Source organism: Gopherus flavomarginatus, chromosome 18 (assembly GCF_025201925.1).
Source record: "Gopherus flavomarginatus isolate rGopFla2 chromosome 18, rGopFla2.mat.asm, whole genome shotgun sequence".
NCBI lineage: Eukaryota > Metazoa > Chordata > Testudines > Testudinidae > Gopherus > Gopherus flavomarginatus.
Genome location: NC_066634.1, coordinates 6,156,403 through 6,169,580, shown reverse-complemented (window position 1 = coordinate 6,169,580; position 13,178 = coordinate 6,156,403). Strand labels below are relative to the sequence as shown.

Sequence of the window (13,178 nt, the reverse complement as noted above, 5' to 3'; positions counted from 1 at the left end):
CACCCTCCCCCCGCTGCAGATCGCCCCCCCCGCCACACGGGGTGTCCCCACACACCCTCCTCAGGCTGCAGATCGCACCCCCCCCGGGGTGTCCCCACACACCCTCCTCAGGCTGCAGATCGCCCCCCCCCACACGGGGTGTCCCCACACACCCTCCTCCCGCTGCAGATCGCACCCCCCGCCCCGTTCTGGCCCCCGGTTCCCAGGGGACCGGCACAGCGCTGCCCGGGCGGCACTTCCCGGGGCGCGGCCCCGCCCGCCGGGTGCACAGACAGGAGAGACCCCGCCCCCCCCGCAGACAGGCCCGCGCGAGCGGCTGCACGGGGCGAACCAGCGGGCCCGGTCCACGCGCTTCGGTCGCGCGCCTGACTCCGCCCCCGCCGCGCGGCCTCACAGCCAGCCCCGCCCCGCCCCTTCCCGCGCGCCGCTTCGGGGGCCCCGCCCTTCGCCCGCCCACGGCGCGCGCCGGGCGCGAGCGGCTCCACCTACCGCCCGAAGAGCGAGTGCGGCCCCTCCCGCTCAGCAACACCCGCCCCTGCCCATGCGCAGAGCGCCCCTGCGTACGGCCCCGCCCCTTCCCGTAACCGCTCCCGAAGCCCCGCCCCCAGGACCGCAGCGGGGCGGGGCCTGCGCCCAGGCGGGGGGAAGGGCAGCGACTCCGCCCCAGCCCCGCTCGCGCCGCCGGGGGGGGCGGGGCGCTAATAACTCCGGACAGCCCCGCCCAACCCCGCGCCTCAGGTGCCCCCCCGCGGGGCTGGGGCCCCCGCGCCTGCGCAGTCAGACCTGGGCCCTGTGTCCAGCTGGGCGGGGCCCCTCACCGAGGGGGGGGCACTGACTCAAAGGGGGGGTCCTCTGCCAGCCTCCCCCCCCGCCGCCCCCGATTGTTGGGTGGCGCAGCGCCTGGGGGCGGGTCAAAAAGAGGGGGCCCCTCCCCCCCTGGGGTGACATGGGGGCGCCCCTCAAATCTGTCACTTCAGAGCCCCCCCCAAAGCCTGCCGAGCTGTACGGGAGGGGCCCCCCAACGCCGGACTGCGCCCCCCCCAGCAGGCGGCCCCCCCGAATCCAGGGGACACCCCAGCGCTGGCGCCCCGGAGCCGAAGGAGACACCCTCAGCAGTGCGGGGGACACCCCAGATCAGGGGACACCCCAGCAGGCGGCCCCCCCAAATCCAGGGGACATCGCAGCGCTGGCGCCCCAGAGCCGAAGGAGACACCCCAGATCAGGGGACACCCCAGCAGGCGGCCCCCCCGAATCCAGGGGACACCCCAGCGCTGGCGCCCCAGAGCTGAAGGAGACACCCCAGATCAGGGGACACCCCAGATCAGGGGACACCCCAGCGCTGACGCCCCGGAGCCGAAGGAGACACCCTCAGCAGTGCGGGGGACACCCCAGATCAGGGGACACCCCAGCGCTGGCTCCCCGGAGCCGAAGGAGACACCCTCAGCAGTGCGGGGGACACCCCAGATCAGGGGACACCCCAGCGCTGGCGCCCCGGAGCCGAAGGAGACACCCTCAGCAGTGCGGGGGACACCCCAGATCAGGGGACACCCCAGCGCTGGCGCCCCAGAGCCGAAGGAGACACCCCAGATCAGGGGACACCCCAGATCAGGGGACACCCCAGCACTGACGCCCCGGAGCCGAAGGAGACACCCTCAGCAGTGCAGGGAACACCCCAGATCAGGGGACACCCCAGCGCTGGCTCCCCAGAGCCGAAGGAGACACCCTCAGCAGTGCAGGGGACACCCCCACATTTAAGGTAACACACTGAAATTCCAGAGGGTTTCCCCCACACCAACGTGGCGCCCCTGAATTGTAGGAGGACCCCCAACTTCAAGGGGACCTCCCCAGATCGGGGTATCCTGGCAGTCTGCCAATGCCCCCCACCGTCTGTCAGCTCAGCAGCTGGCATGCTCCTCACTGCATCTGCTTGGGGGGTGCCCACCAGGTGGGGTCCCCCGCTTCCTTCGGGGGGGGAGGGGGGGGATGGGAGAGGAGCTTGTGGCCAGGGGAGGGAAACAGACAGGGTTGCCGTGGTTACCACCCCCCTGGCGCCACTCCGACATGGTACGCCGGGGTGACGGGGGGCAGGTAGCCAAGGGGATCTGGGGCCCAGAGGGGGGCACCATCCGTGCCCGGGGTGGGCAGGGAGTCCCAGGGCAGGGGACACTGGCTAGGCTCCAGGGGGTTGTGGGTAATTGGGGCCCAACTGGGGGGCAGCCCCAGATCTTCCGGGCTGGTGATGGGGTCAAAGAGGTCGCTGGGGTCAGGGGTCAGGGAGGCCATGCTCAGGCCCCAGCCAGGCCCCGGTTCCGGGGCCACAGAGGCCTCAGCCACGCCCAGGAAGGAGCTGGCAGCTGGGGCAGGAGGCTCTGGGCCAGGATGCCGGGGTTCTGCGGGGGGCGCAGGGTCCCTTGGGGCCTCCTGGGCCAGGATGGAGGAGGCCAGGCGGTGCATCGAGGCTTCAATGTCAGTGAATTGCCTGGGGAGAGAAGAGAGGGGCTGTGAGCTTCCCTCAGCAGTGCCCTTAGGGGCTGTGAGCTTCCCCCAGCCACGCCAAAGGGGCTGCGAGCTTTCTGCAGCAGTGCCCTGAGGGGGGTGTGAGCTTCTCCCAGCAGTGCCCTGAGGGGCTGTGAGCTTCCCCCCCAGCCGTGCCCAAGGGACTGTTGAGCTTTCTGCAGCAGTGCCCTGAGGGAGGTGTGAGCTTCTCCCAGCAGTGCCCTGAGAGGGTGAGCTTCCCCCCAGTCGTGCCCAAGGGGCTGCGAGCTTCCCCCCAACAGTGCCCTTAGAGGCTGCAAGCTTCCCCCCAGCCGTGCCCAAGGGGCTGCGAGCTCCCGAGGGCTCCCACCTGCTGATCTGGTTGTGCAGGAACCGCCGGTGGTTCACCCGCCGCTTGCCAGGGCGGCTCTTGCGGGGTCTCTGCAGCGTCCGCATCATGTGGGACGAGGCCACGGTGACAAAGGTGAAGAGATCCCGGCCACGCCCAGAGAGCGCCACCTGCTGGGGGGGCAGGAAGCTCAGGGACAGGCGCCCGCCCCGCTGCATCCCAGCTCTTGGGGTGGGGGCTGTCAGGCAGAGCCCCCAGGCTGGGCGAGGCCGGCCCCCAACAGAGCCCTGCAGGAATAAATGACAGTTCTCAGCCCAGCAAGCCTGAGACTCCACAGAACCCCAGGGGGAGGGGCTGCGGGTCGGGAGTGAGGGGCACCAGCAGAGCTGGGGTGGGGGGGAGCCCAGGGCTGGGCTAGGAGGGGGCTGCGGGTCATGAGTGAGGGGCACCAGCAGAGCTGGCTTGGGGGGGAGCCCAGGGCTGGGCTAGGAGGGGGCTGCGGGTCATGAGTGAGGGGCACCAGCAGAGCTGGGGTGGGAGGGAGCCCAGGGCTGGGCTAGGAGGGGGCTGCGGGTCATGAGTGAGGGGCACCAGCAGAGCTGGCTTGGGGGGGAGCCCAGGGCTGGGCTAGGAGGGGGCTGCGGGTCATGAGTGAGGGGCACCAGCAGAGCTGGGGGGTAGCCCAGGGCTGGGCTAGCAGGGGCTGTGAGTCGGGAATGAGGGGCACCGGCAGAGCTGGGGGGGAGCCCAGGGCTGGGCTAGCAGGGGCTGAGGGTCGGGAGTGAGGGGCACCGGCAGAGCTGGGGGGCAGAGCCCAGGGCTGGGCTAGCAGGGGCTGCGGGTCGGGAGTGAGGGGCACCGGCTGGGGTTGGGGGGAGCCCAGGGCTGGGCTAGCAGGGGCTGCGGGTCGGGAGTGAGGGGCACTGGCTGGGGTTGGGGGGAGCCCAGGGCTGGGCTAGCAGGGGCTGCGGGTCGGGAGTGAGGGGCACTGGCTGGGGTTGGGGGGAGTCCAGGGCTGGGCTAGCAGGGGGCTGCGGGTCGGGAGTGAGGGGCACTGGCTGGGGTTGGGGGGAGTGCAGGGCTGGGCTGGGGGGTCTCTGTCTCCGAATAGGGGTCAGCCCCAGCCGCGAGGGGACAGCGCCTCCGGCTGGGCCCCCCAGGACACTTACTTGGTTCGGGGTCCAGGTGTGTGAAGAATCAGCTGTGGTCGCACCCCTAGTGCTGCGTTGGGGGGAGGAGGCCGTTCGGTTCTCCCTGGGGGCTGCCCCCCCCCTCACCTCCTGCCCCCCCAGCCCCGACCCTCCCAGCCAGCCCCAGCACCGGCTCGGGTCTCTGGTGGGGCCAAGCGCCACTGAGAGAAGCAAGAAGATGCTCAGAGAGTCACTGTCTGAGCCCCTCCCCACTCCCCCCACCCGTCTGAGCCTCTCTCTCCTGCTCACCCCCCCTCTGCCCCCCATTCCTGCGGGAATGGGGCATGGGGCCTTAGCCCCCAGGGGCCACTGTCTGCAAGCTGCCCCAGGGTGGGGGGGTGGCTGGCTTGAGGGGGGGTATGGCACGGGGCCTCCCCCCTCCAGCCAAAATCCTTCACTGTGCTAGTTAGGGGGCTGAGGGTAGGGGGCTGAGGGGGACCCCCTTTGACTCTAATAACAGGGGTGGCTTGATGGGGCCCCTCCCCTAATCCGTCTCTTCCTCTCCCTGGACCCCCATCAACCCCCCGAACCCTCCCCACCTCCCCCACCCTCCCCATCATCTCCTGCCCCCCCTTCGGCTCCCCCCATCCCCCCCCCCCCGCGTCAGCTGCCCAATTAGGACATTCTTTCCCCTGGGATGCGGCCCTGGCACTTAGCAGCAATTAGGGGCGTCCGGGGGCCAGGGGGAGCCACGTGCCGGCGGCTCCATGGAGATGAGCTCAATGGGGCGCACGGGGGCAGGAATCCGGCTGCACAAAGGGGCCCCCCCAACTCCCCCCTGCAGCCGGCACCCGGCCACGCGGAGCAGTTAGAGCAATTGCTGGCAATTGGAGACTTAAGTGCGAGGTCAAAGTGTGTCCTATCCCCACCCGTCCCCGCATCAGCCCTGGGCCCCTCTACCCCGGCGTCTCGCCCCCCGCATCAGCGCCTGGGCCCCTCTACCGCGGCGTCCCACCCCCCGCATCAGCCCTGGGCCCCTCTATCCCGGCGTCCCGCCCCCCACATCAGCGCCTGGGCCCCTCTACCCCGGCGTCTCGCCCCCCGCATCAGCCCTGGGCCCCTCTATCCCGGCGTCCCGCCCCCCACATCAGCGCCCGGGCCCCTCTACCCCGGCGTCCCGCCCCCCACATCAGCGCCCGGGCCCCTCTACCCCGGCGTCCCACCCCCCGCATCAGCCCCGGGCCCCTCTACCCCGGCGTCCCGTCCCCTGCATCAGCGCCTGGGCCCCTCTACTGCGGCGTCCCACCCCCCGCATCAGCCCTGGGCCCCTCTACCCCCGGCGTCTCGCCCCCCGCATCAGCCCTGGGCCCCTCTACCCCGGCGTCTCGCCCCCCGCATCAGCACCTGGGCCCCTCTACCCCGGCATCCCCCCTGCATGAGCGCCTGGGCCCCTCTACCCCAGCATCTTGCCCCCCGCATCAGCGCCTGGGCCCCTCTACCCCGGCGTCTCGCCCCCCGCATCAGTGCCTGGGCACCTCTACCCCGGCGTCCCGCCCCCCGCATCAGCGCCTGGGCCCCTCTACCCTGGCGTCTCGCCCTCTGCATCAGCCCTGGGCCCCTCTACCCCGGCGTCTCGCCCGCCGCATCAGCTCCTGGGCCCCTCTACCCCGGCGTCTCGCCCTCTGCGTCAGCGCCTGGGCCCCTCTACCCCGGCGTCTCGCCCTCTGCGTCAGCGCCTGGGCCCCTCTACCCCGGCGTCCCGCCCTCTGCGTCAGCGCCTGGGCCCCTCTACCCCGGCGTCCCGCCCCCTGCATCAGCCCTGTGCCCCTCTACCCCGGCGTCCTGCCCCCCTCATCAGCGCCTGGGCCCCTCTACCCCGGCGTCCGGCCCCCCACATCAGTGCCTGGGCCCCTCTACCCCGGCGTCCTGCCCCCCTCATCAGTGCCTGGGCCCCTCTACCGCGGCATCCTGCCCCCCGCATCAGCGCCTGGGCCCCTCTGCCCCAGCGTCTCGCCTCCGCCCCCTGCATCAGCGCCTGGGCCCCTCTACCCCGGCGTCCGGCCCCCCACATCAGTGCCTGGGCCCCTCTACCCCGGCGTCCGGCCCCCCTCATCAGTGCCTGGGCCCCTCTACCGCGGCATCCTGCCCCCCACATCAGCGCCTGGGCCCCTCTGCCCCAGCGTCTCGCCCCCGCCCCCTGCATCAGCGCCTGGGCCCCTCTACCCCGGCGTCCCGCCCCCTGCATCAGCGCCTGGGCCCCTCTACCCTGGCGTCTCACCCCCCATATCAGCGCCTGGGCCCCTCTACCCCAGCGTCTCGCCACCGCCCCCTGCATCAGCGCCTGGGCCTCTCTACCCTGGCGTCTCACCCCCCACATCAGCGCCTGGGCCCCTCTACCCCGGCGTCTCGCCACCGCCCCCTGCATCAGCGCCTGGGCCTCTCTACCCTGCATCAGCAGCTGGGCCCAGCCCCTTCCCTGCCCCCCAGATCGGACCCATGGCCCATCTATCCTGGCATCCAGCCCCTTTCCTGCCCCCCAGGTGGGATCCATGGCCCATCTACCCTGGCGCCCTGCCCCCCGGATCAGACCCACGACCTATCTACCCCAATGATCAGACCCATAGGCCCCTCTTGCCTCCAGCAGAGGGTGGCAGACACCCTCACCCTTTTCCCCTCCCCCCGACACAGACACAGACACAGACATACATCTGCTTCCCTGCAGTTGGCTAAGCCAACACCCCCCCCCCACGCCTTGGCAAACACTGCCCCCCCTTCCTGGCTGGGGGAGATCAAAGCTCACCTGCCCCCCTCCCTGGCTCCCCTGCCCTTCGCAAGCAGGCAGCAAAATAAACTCAGGCTGGGAACAATGTCGCCTCTCATGTTAGCAGGGCCTTGCCGGGTGTGTGTGCACGGGAGGGAGGTCGAGGGGCAGCGAAAATCCTCTGAGTGAGGAGACCAGGATGCCTGGGTTCTTTCCTGGCCCTGAGAGGGGAGTGGTGTCTAGTGGTTAGAGCGGGGGGGCTGGGAGCCAGGACTCCTGGGTTCTCTCCCGGCTCTGGGAGGGGAGTGGGGTCTAGTGGTTAGAGCAGGGGGGCTGGGAGCCAGGACTCCTGGGTTCTCTCCCCAGCCCTGGGAGGGGGAGCGGGGTCTAGTGGTTAGAGCAGGGGGGCTGGGAGCCAGGAGGCCTGGGTTTGCTCCCCAGCCCTGGGAGGAGAGTGGGGTCTAGTGGTTAGAGCAGGAGGGCTGGGAGCCAGGAGACCTGGGTTCGCTCCCCAGCTCTGGGAGGAGAGCGGGGTCTAGTGGTTAGAGCAGGGGGGCCAGGCTGGGAGCCAGGACTCCTGGGTTGTCTCCTGGCTCTGGGAGGGGGGTGGGGGTCGGCGGGTGGAGCCGGTTGGCTTGCAGACCCTCGCACGGCACCCAGCAGGGTCTGAGCCTGGCTGGGGATGCTGCTTGCAGCTCCTCTCGACCATGGGGCTGGCTGGGCCTCACCTGGGCACAGAGTCGCCTGCTCCAGCCAGCTGCCTGCCCTGCCCCATGGCCCCCCCTTTCTTCTCCCTCCCCCTTTCTCTGGGGCTATCTTGACTTCAGCTCTTTTTTGTTCCCTGCATCTGGCCGCTCCCCCAGTTCACTCCCTCCCCTTCTCTTCCCCCAGCCACCCGCCCTGGCGCACCGTTTGCCCTGCTGCCGAGGCGTGACGGCCACGGGCCGCACGATTCCTGGGCACAGCTCATGTCCGCCTTGGCTAAGGCCTGGGCCAGGGGGCCAGCGGGGTTCCCTCCCGGTGCCAGCCCCAGCCCCAGCACTCCCCCTGCCAGCAGCGGTTTGGCAGAAAAATAAACCACCAAAGACCAGCAAGGGGCCGGGCAGACAGACAAACACCCTCTCCCCCTCCTCACAGCTCCCCCTCACTCTAACCACTAGCCCCCACTCCCCTCCCAGAGCCGGGGAGAGAACCCAGGAGTCTTGGCTCCCAGCCCTGCTGCTCTAACCACTCGATCCCACTCCCCTCCCAGAGCCGGGGAGAGAACTCAGGAGTCCGGGCTGGGCTGATATTTCTGTTGTTCATTCCCTTCTGGGGGCAGGGGGCAGGTCAGGGGCTAGACAAACCCAGGAGGAACAGGCCTGTTTGCCGGGGGGGGGGTTCCCCGTTGCCTGCTGAAGCTAAAATTACAGCATGGGGCAAACTGCCTCAGGGGACGTTTGTGCCCTGTCCCCAGTTACCCCCCGCGGCAGTCCCTGTCCCCGTCCCCCCCAGCGCACCGCAAGCACTTCCCAAAATTCCCTGCACCCGCCAGCGGCAACTCCCCGGCCGGGTAGCTCCCCCCGGGAGGGCAGGCTGGGTGTGCCCCGGGGCACCGGAACAGGGGGCCATGGCCCCCCCACTTTTTACCTGCCGCAAGGGCAAGCGACAGGGGGAGGGGGAGGAGAGGAGTGAGTGGGGGGGGGTCACGGAGGGGCAGCACGGCACAGGGCCCCTCCCCCCCAATTTTAGCACCCAGCCACTGCTCCTGATGTGCACAGCCGGTTCCGCCGTGCGCCGGCTCCACTTCGTTTTGCAGTGTAGCCGCGGCGTTAAACCGGAGCGGTTGCTTCGTGCAGACGACTCCTGGGGAAAGCCCATCGCGTTTGCTGAAGGGAGGGATTTACTCACATACCCACAGGCGGCCCCCAGAGCTGGGCGCCCAGCCAGCAGCCGCTGCTCGCCCGGCCTGAGCCCCAGCACAAAGGAAGCACTGTGGGGAGGGGTGATGGGCCCAGTGGGGGGAGGGGGGCAGCAGGGGCCAGGTGCATTTTCCCTGAGACCAGTCCGGGGAGGGATCTCTGGCTTGTTCCTCTCCCTGCGGTTTGGTTTGTCTCTGCGGGCGAGTCACCGACATTTCAGCAGAAAGTTTTTCCAAGGCAAATGCCCTGGACCCAGGCCTGGCCAGGTCCCCGCTCCCAGATGGCTGCCTCAGGGTGGCACTAAGGGGTACAGGGCTGCAGGGAGCGGGGCAGGGGCTCAGCAGGGTGTGCTGGGCTGCAGGGAGCGGGGTGGGGGTCCAATAGGGGTGCTGGGCTGCGGGGAGCGGGGTGGGGGTCCAATAGGGGGTGCTGGGCTGCGGGGAGCGGGGTGGGGTCTCAGCAGGGGGCGCTGGGTTGCAGAGAGCAGGGCAGGGGTCCAATAGGGGGTGCTGGGCTGCGGGGAGCGGGGTGGGGTCTCAGCAGGGGGCGCTGGGCTGCGGGGAGCAGGGTGGGGGGCTCAGCAGGGGGCGCTGGGCTGCGGGGAGCAGGGCAGGGGTCCAATAGGGGGTGCTGGGCTGCGGGGAGCGGGGTGGGGTTTCAGCAGGGGGCGCTGGGCTGCAGGCAGCGGGGTGGGGGCCCAATGGTGGGGGTGCTGGGCTGGGGGTGGCCAGCAGGGGGCACTCTCACCCAGCGGTCAGTGCCAACCCTGAGGCCTCACGATGGCAATTTTCCGAGCCAACCGGAGATTTCCTGGTGCCGAGGGACGTTTTCCCTGGCCCAGCAATGGCCATTTTTCAGCTGGCTCCTTGTTTTCCTTCCTCGGTCTGTGTCTCTGGCACTGTTTATTTCTCGCGCCCGCAGCTGGCGCTGGGCCCGCTGAACCCAGCAGTGGTGCGCCCGCCCCAGCAGGGCCACCTCACCCTGCCTTGCGTTCTCGCTTTTCTCCTTGGGGGTCTTTTTTCCTAGTTCGTTCGTCCCTTCTCCCTCCCTCCCTCATGTTTCAGGGGAGCCCCCTTCCTTCCTTTCCTGACCCCTCTGTCGAGCCACCCGTCCCGCCTGCCCTGTGGCTGGAAGAACCAGGTCGCTCTCTGCAGCTCAGACAGAAGCCAGGAGCATGCGCCCCCCGCCAGGGGCCGGCCCGGCTCAGCCCCACATACCGACCTAGCAGGGTGCGTGGAATGCGGACAGAGCAGACGGCGCAGGCCAGACACACACACACACGCCCGCCAGCCGCGCACACACCCGCCCCAGCCAGGGCGCCGCCAGCCGCCGACCCCGCCGGACCCTGGGCAGCAGGGGGCACAAGGCCAGCGACAGGGAGATCGGACCCACCCCCCAGCCCTTCCGGCACGGCTTGGGGCTTGGAGGGTCGGACGAGAGGCACACCGGACAAAGCCATGGACTGATAGATAGATCGATCTGGGGACAGACGGGGGATCTGGGGACAGACAGACGGGGGATCTGGAGGACGGACGACTAGGCAGACAGACTCTGCCGGCCGAGTGACATCTCCTCTCCTGCCGTCGGATCCAGCCCTGTGTCCAGCCCCCCAGCCATGGACCCCCCCTCCAACGTGTCGGCCCCCTCCAACGGCTCGCTGGTGGGTGGGCTGCCGGAGGCGGCGGGGCTGAGCCTGCTGGGGGCAGCCGGGGCGGCCGGGAACCTGTACACGCTGGCAGTGGCGCGGGCTGGGGCCGTCCCCTCCCCGCTTCACGTCCACATCGTCCACCTGGCGCTGGCCGACCTGCTGTACCTGGCCGGGGTGCCCTTCGTCGTGCACAACGGGCTGGCGCGGGACTGGTGCTTCGGCGAGGCCGGCTGCCGGGCCCTGCTCAGCCTGGACCTGCTCACCATGCACGCCAGCATCTTTCTGCTCACCCTGCTGAGCACCGAGCGGTGCCGGGCCGTGCGGCGCCCCTTCCGGGCCGCCCGCCGCTCCCCCGCCCGCCGCCAGGCCCTGGCCGGGGCCGCCTGGGCCTCCGCCTTCGCCCTGGCGCTGCCCATGATGCTGATGGTGCGGCAGGAGGAGCGGGCGGCGGACGACGGCCGGGTGCGGCGGCTCTGCGTGCCCACCTGGCACGAGGCCCAGTACAAAACCTACCTGACCGTGCTCTTTGGCACCAGCATGGTGGGGCCTGGGCTGGCACTCGGGTACCTCTACGGGCGGCTGGCGTGGGCCTACTGGCTCTCGCAGAGCCAGGGGGTGCTGGGCCCCCGGCGGGGGCCGAAGCAACGGGTCTTCCTCCTAATTTTCCTCATCGTCGTGGCCTTCTGGGCCTGCTTCCTGCCCTTCTGGCTCTGGCAGCTGGTGCCTCTCTACAGCCCAGGCACTGCTGCCCGCCTGCCCGTGGCCACCGAGATCTACATCAACCACCTGGTCACCTGCCTGACCTACAGCAACAGCTGCATCAACCCCTTCCTCTACACGCTGCTGACCCGCAGCTACCGCGACTACTGGCGGGTGCGACGGGCCGGGCGCAGGGCGGCGCCGCGGGCACAGGACGCGGGGCGCTGAGCAGCCAACAGACCTCCACAGGTAGGGGGCAGTGTGGGAGAGGGGCACTGCTGGGGGAAGATCACAGCATTGGAGAGGTGCAGTGGGGCACTGCTGGGGGAAGATTGCAGCATTGGGGAGAGGTGCTGTGGGAAGATTACAGCGCTGGGGAGAGGTGCCACGGGGCACTGCTGGGGGAAGATCACAGCACTGGGGAGAGGTGCTGGGGGAAGATTACAGCGCTGGGGAGAGGTGCAGTGGGGCACTGCTGGGGGATGATCGTAGCTTTGGGGAGCTGTGCCGTGGGGCACTGCTGGGGGAAGATTGCAGCACTGGGGAGAGTTGCTGTGGGAAGATCGCAGCACTGGGGAGAGGTGCCTTTGGGCACTGCTGGGGGAAGCTCGCAGCTGTGGAATCCCCAGCTCTTGTCCAGCCCTAAGCCAGGGGGATGGGAATGGAATGGGGCACAGGGTTTCCCCTCTAGGGGGCGCCAGCCCCCTTAGCAGCCATATGTCTATCCCACACTGCCAGAGCTGGACCTTGGATCGCGGAGGCGGGGGAAGCTGCTGACATGCCCCCCCCCCAGTGCCCTCACACATGCGGCTGGCTCTGAGCCCCCTTCTCTCTGCATCCCTAGGAGCGGCGCCCCCCTGTGGCAAGCCCTGGACACGGCCCTACCTCACCCACTGCCCCATGAGGACGATGCATCAGCCCCCAGCGACCCCTCGACCCCACGCAGCCGGGACCGGAGGAAAAAGGAATAGGCCCAGCAAGAAACAAGGCGCCAGGACTCCTGGGTTCTCCGCAGCCAGCTGCGCTGGGAGGGAAGGTGGGGGCAGGACTCCTGGGTTCTCCGCAGCCAGCTGCGCTGGGAGGGAAGGTGGGGGCAGGACTCCTGGGTTCTCCGCAGCCAGCTGCGCTGGGAGGGAAGGTGGGGGCAGGACTCCTGGGTTCTCCACAGCCAGCTGCGCTGGGAGGGAAGGGAGTGGGGGGCAGGACTCCTGGGTTCTCCGCAGCCAGCTGCGCTGGGAGGGAAGGGAGTGGGGGGCAGGACTCCTGGGTTCTCCGCAGCCAGCTGCGCTGGGAGGGAAGGGAGTGGGGGGCAGGACTCCTGGGTTCTCACCCTGGCTCTGGAAGGTGTTGGACCCCTGTGGTACCTTTGGGGACCCCTGTATGAAATGGATGTGGGGGGGATTCTATGCTGGGGGGAGGTAACCAGAACCCCTCAGGCACTACCACAGTGGGGGGTCCATGCCCCCTGTGCCCAGCTCCAGGGATGTGCTGCCCGCGAGGGAGGTGCCACAAGCCGGCACCGCGTCTGCCTTTGTGGTCCTCAAAGAGAGACACCCCCCCGGGTCCCTCCCCCAGCTGTGCCAGCCCCACCCTGGGCCCACGGAGCTGGGCACGAACCCTGCAGTGCCCAGGGGTTCCAGTGGCTTCTCCCTTGGCCTTGCCAGGCTGGTCCTGCTCTGCTGGGCGATGGGCTGTGGCTGGCACCAGCCTCCTGCCAGACAGCAAAACCCAGGCACGGGCACAAGGGTTTGGGGGGGGAGCACTGTGAGCCAGGACTCCTGGGTTCTATCCCTGGCTCTGGGAACGGACGGGGACTGGGAGCCAGTTCTCTCCTAGGAGGGGAGTGGGATCTAGTAGTTAGAGCGGGGTGGGGAGGAAAGAGCTGGGAGCCAGGACTCCTGGGTTCTCTCCCTGGCTCTGGGAACGGATGGGGACTGGGAGCCAGGACTCCTGGGTTCTCTCCTAGGAGGGGAGTGGGATCTAGTGGTTAGAGCGGGGTGGAGAGGAAAGAGCTGGGAGCCAGGACTCCTGGGTTCTCTCCCTGGCTCTGGGAACGGATGGGGACTGGGAGCCAGAGGAGGGGAGTGGGATCTAGTGGTTAGAGCGGGGTGGAGAGGAAAGAGCTGGGAGCCAGGACTCCTGGGTTCTCTCCCTGGCTCTGGGAACGGATGGGGACTGGGAGCCAGGACTCCTGGGTTCTCTCCTAGGAGGGGAG

The 13,178-nt window shown here is 69.6% G+C and overlaps 3 protein-coding genes across 5 annotated transcripts; 2 read left to right on the top strand and 1 right to left on the bottom strand.

Moving 5' to 3' along the window:
- Positions 1–2,034: 2,034 nt before the first annotated feature.
- Positions 2,035–3,382, bottom strand: C18H19orf85 (chromosome 18 C19orf85 homolog). Its single transcript, XM_050928314.1, has one exon. The coding sequence runs from the start codon at positions 3,040–3,042 to the stop codon at positions 2,035–2,037; it is 1,008 nt and encodes a 335-aa protein (XP_050784271.1). The 5' UTR covers positions 3,043–3,382.
- A 1,339-nt stretch (positions 3,383–4,721) lies between these two features.
- Positions 4,722–8,271, top strand: LOC127036929 (basic proline-rich protein-like). The gene is made up of 5 exons (XM_050928214.1): positions 4,722–4,821; positions 5,437–5,895; positions 5,987–6,027; positions 6,161–6,494; positions 8,210–8,271. Exons 1-5 carry the CDS (start codon positions 4,722–4,724, stop codon positions 8,269–8,271), a joined length of 996 nt encoding a protein of 331 aa, XP_050784171.1.
- A 1,854-nt stretch (positions 8,272–10,125) lies between these two features.
- Positions 10,126–12,740, top strand: LOC127036532 (urotensin-2 receptor-like). 3 transcript variants are annotated; one of them, XM_050927559.1, is made up of 3 exons: positions 10,126–11,212; positions 11,808–11,999; positions 12,267–12,740. In XM_050927559.1, exon 1 carries the CDS (start codon positions 10,232–10,234, stop codon positions 11,189–11,191), a length of 960 nt encoding a protein of 319 aa, XP_050783516.1. In that variant the 5' UTR covers positions 10,126–10,231; the 3' UTR covers positions 11,192–11,212; positions 11,808–11,999; positions 12,267–12,740. The 3 variants fall into 3 exon arrangements, with proteins under 3 accessions (XP_050783516.1, XP_050783515.1, XP_050783514.1); XM_050927558.1 differs by having other exon boundaries at positions 11,808–12,050; XM_050927557.1 differs by having other exon boundaries at positions 11,808–12,101.
- The last annotated feature ends 438 nt before the right edge of the window (positions 12,741–13,178 follow it).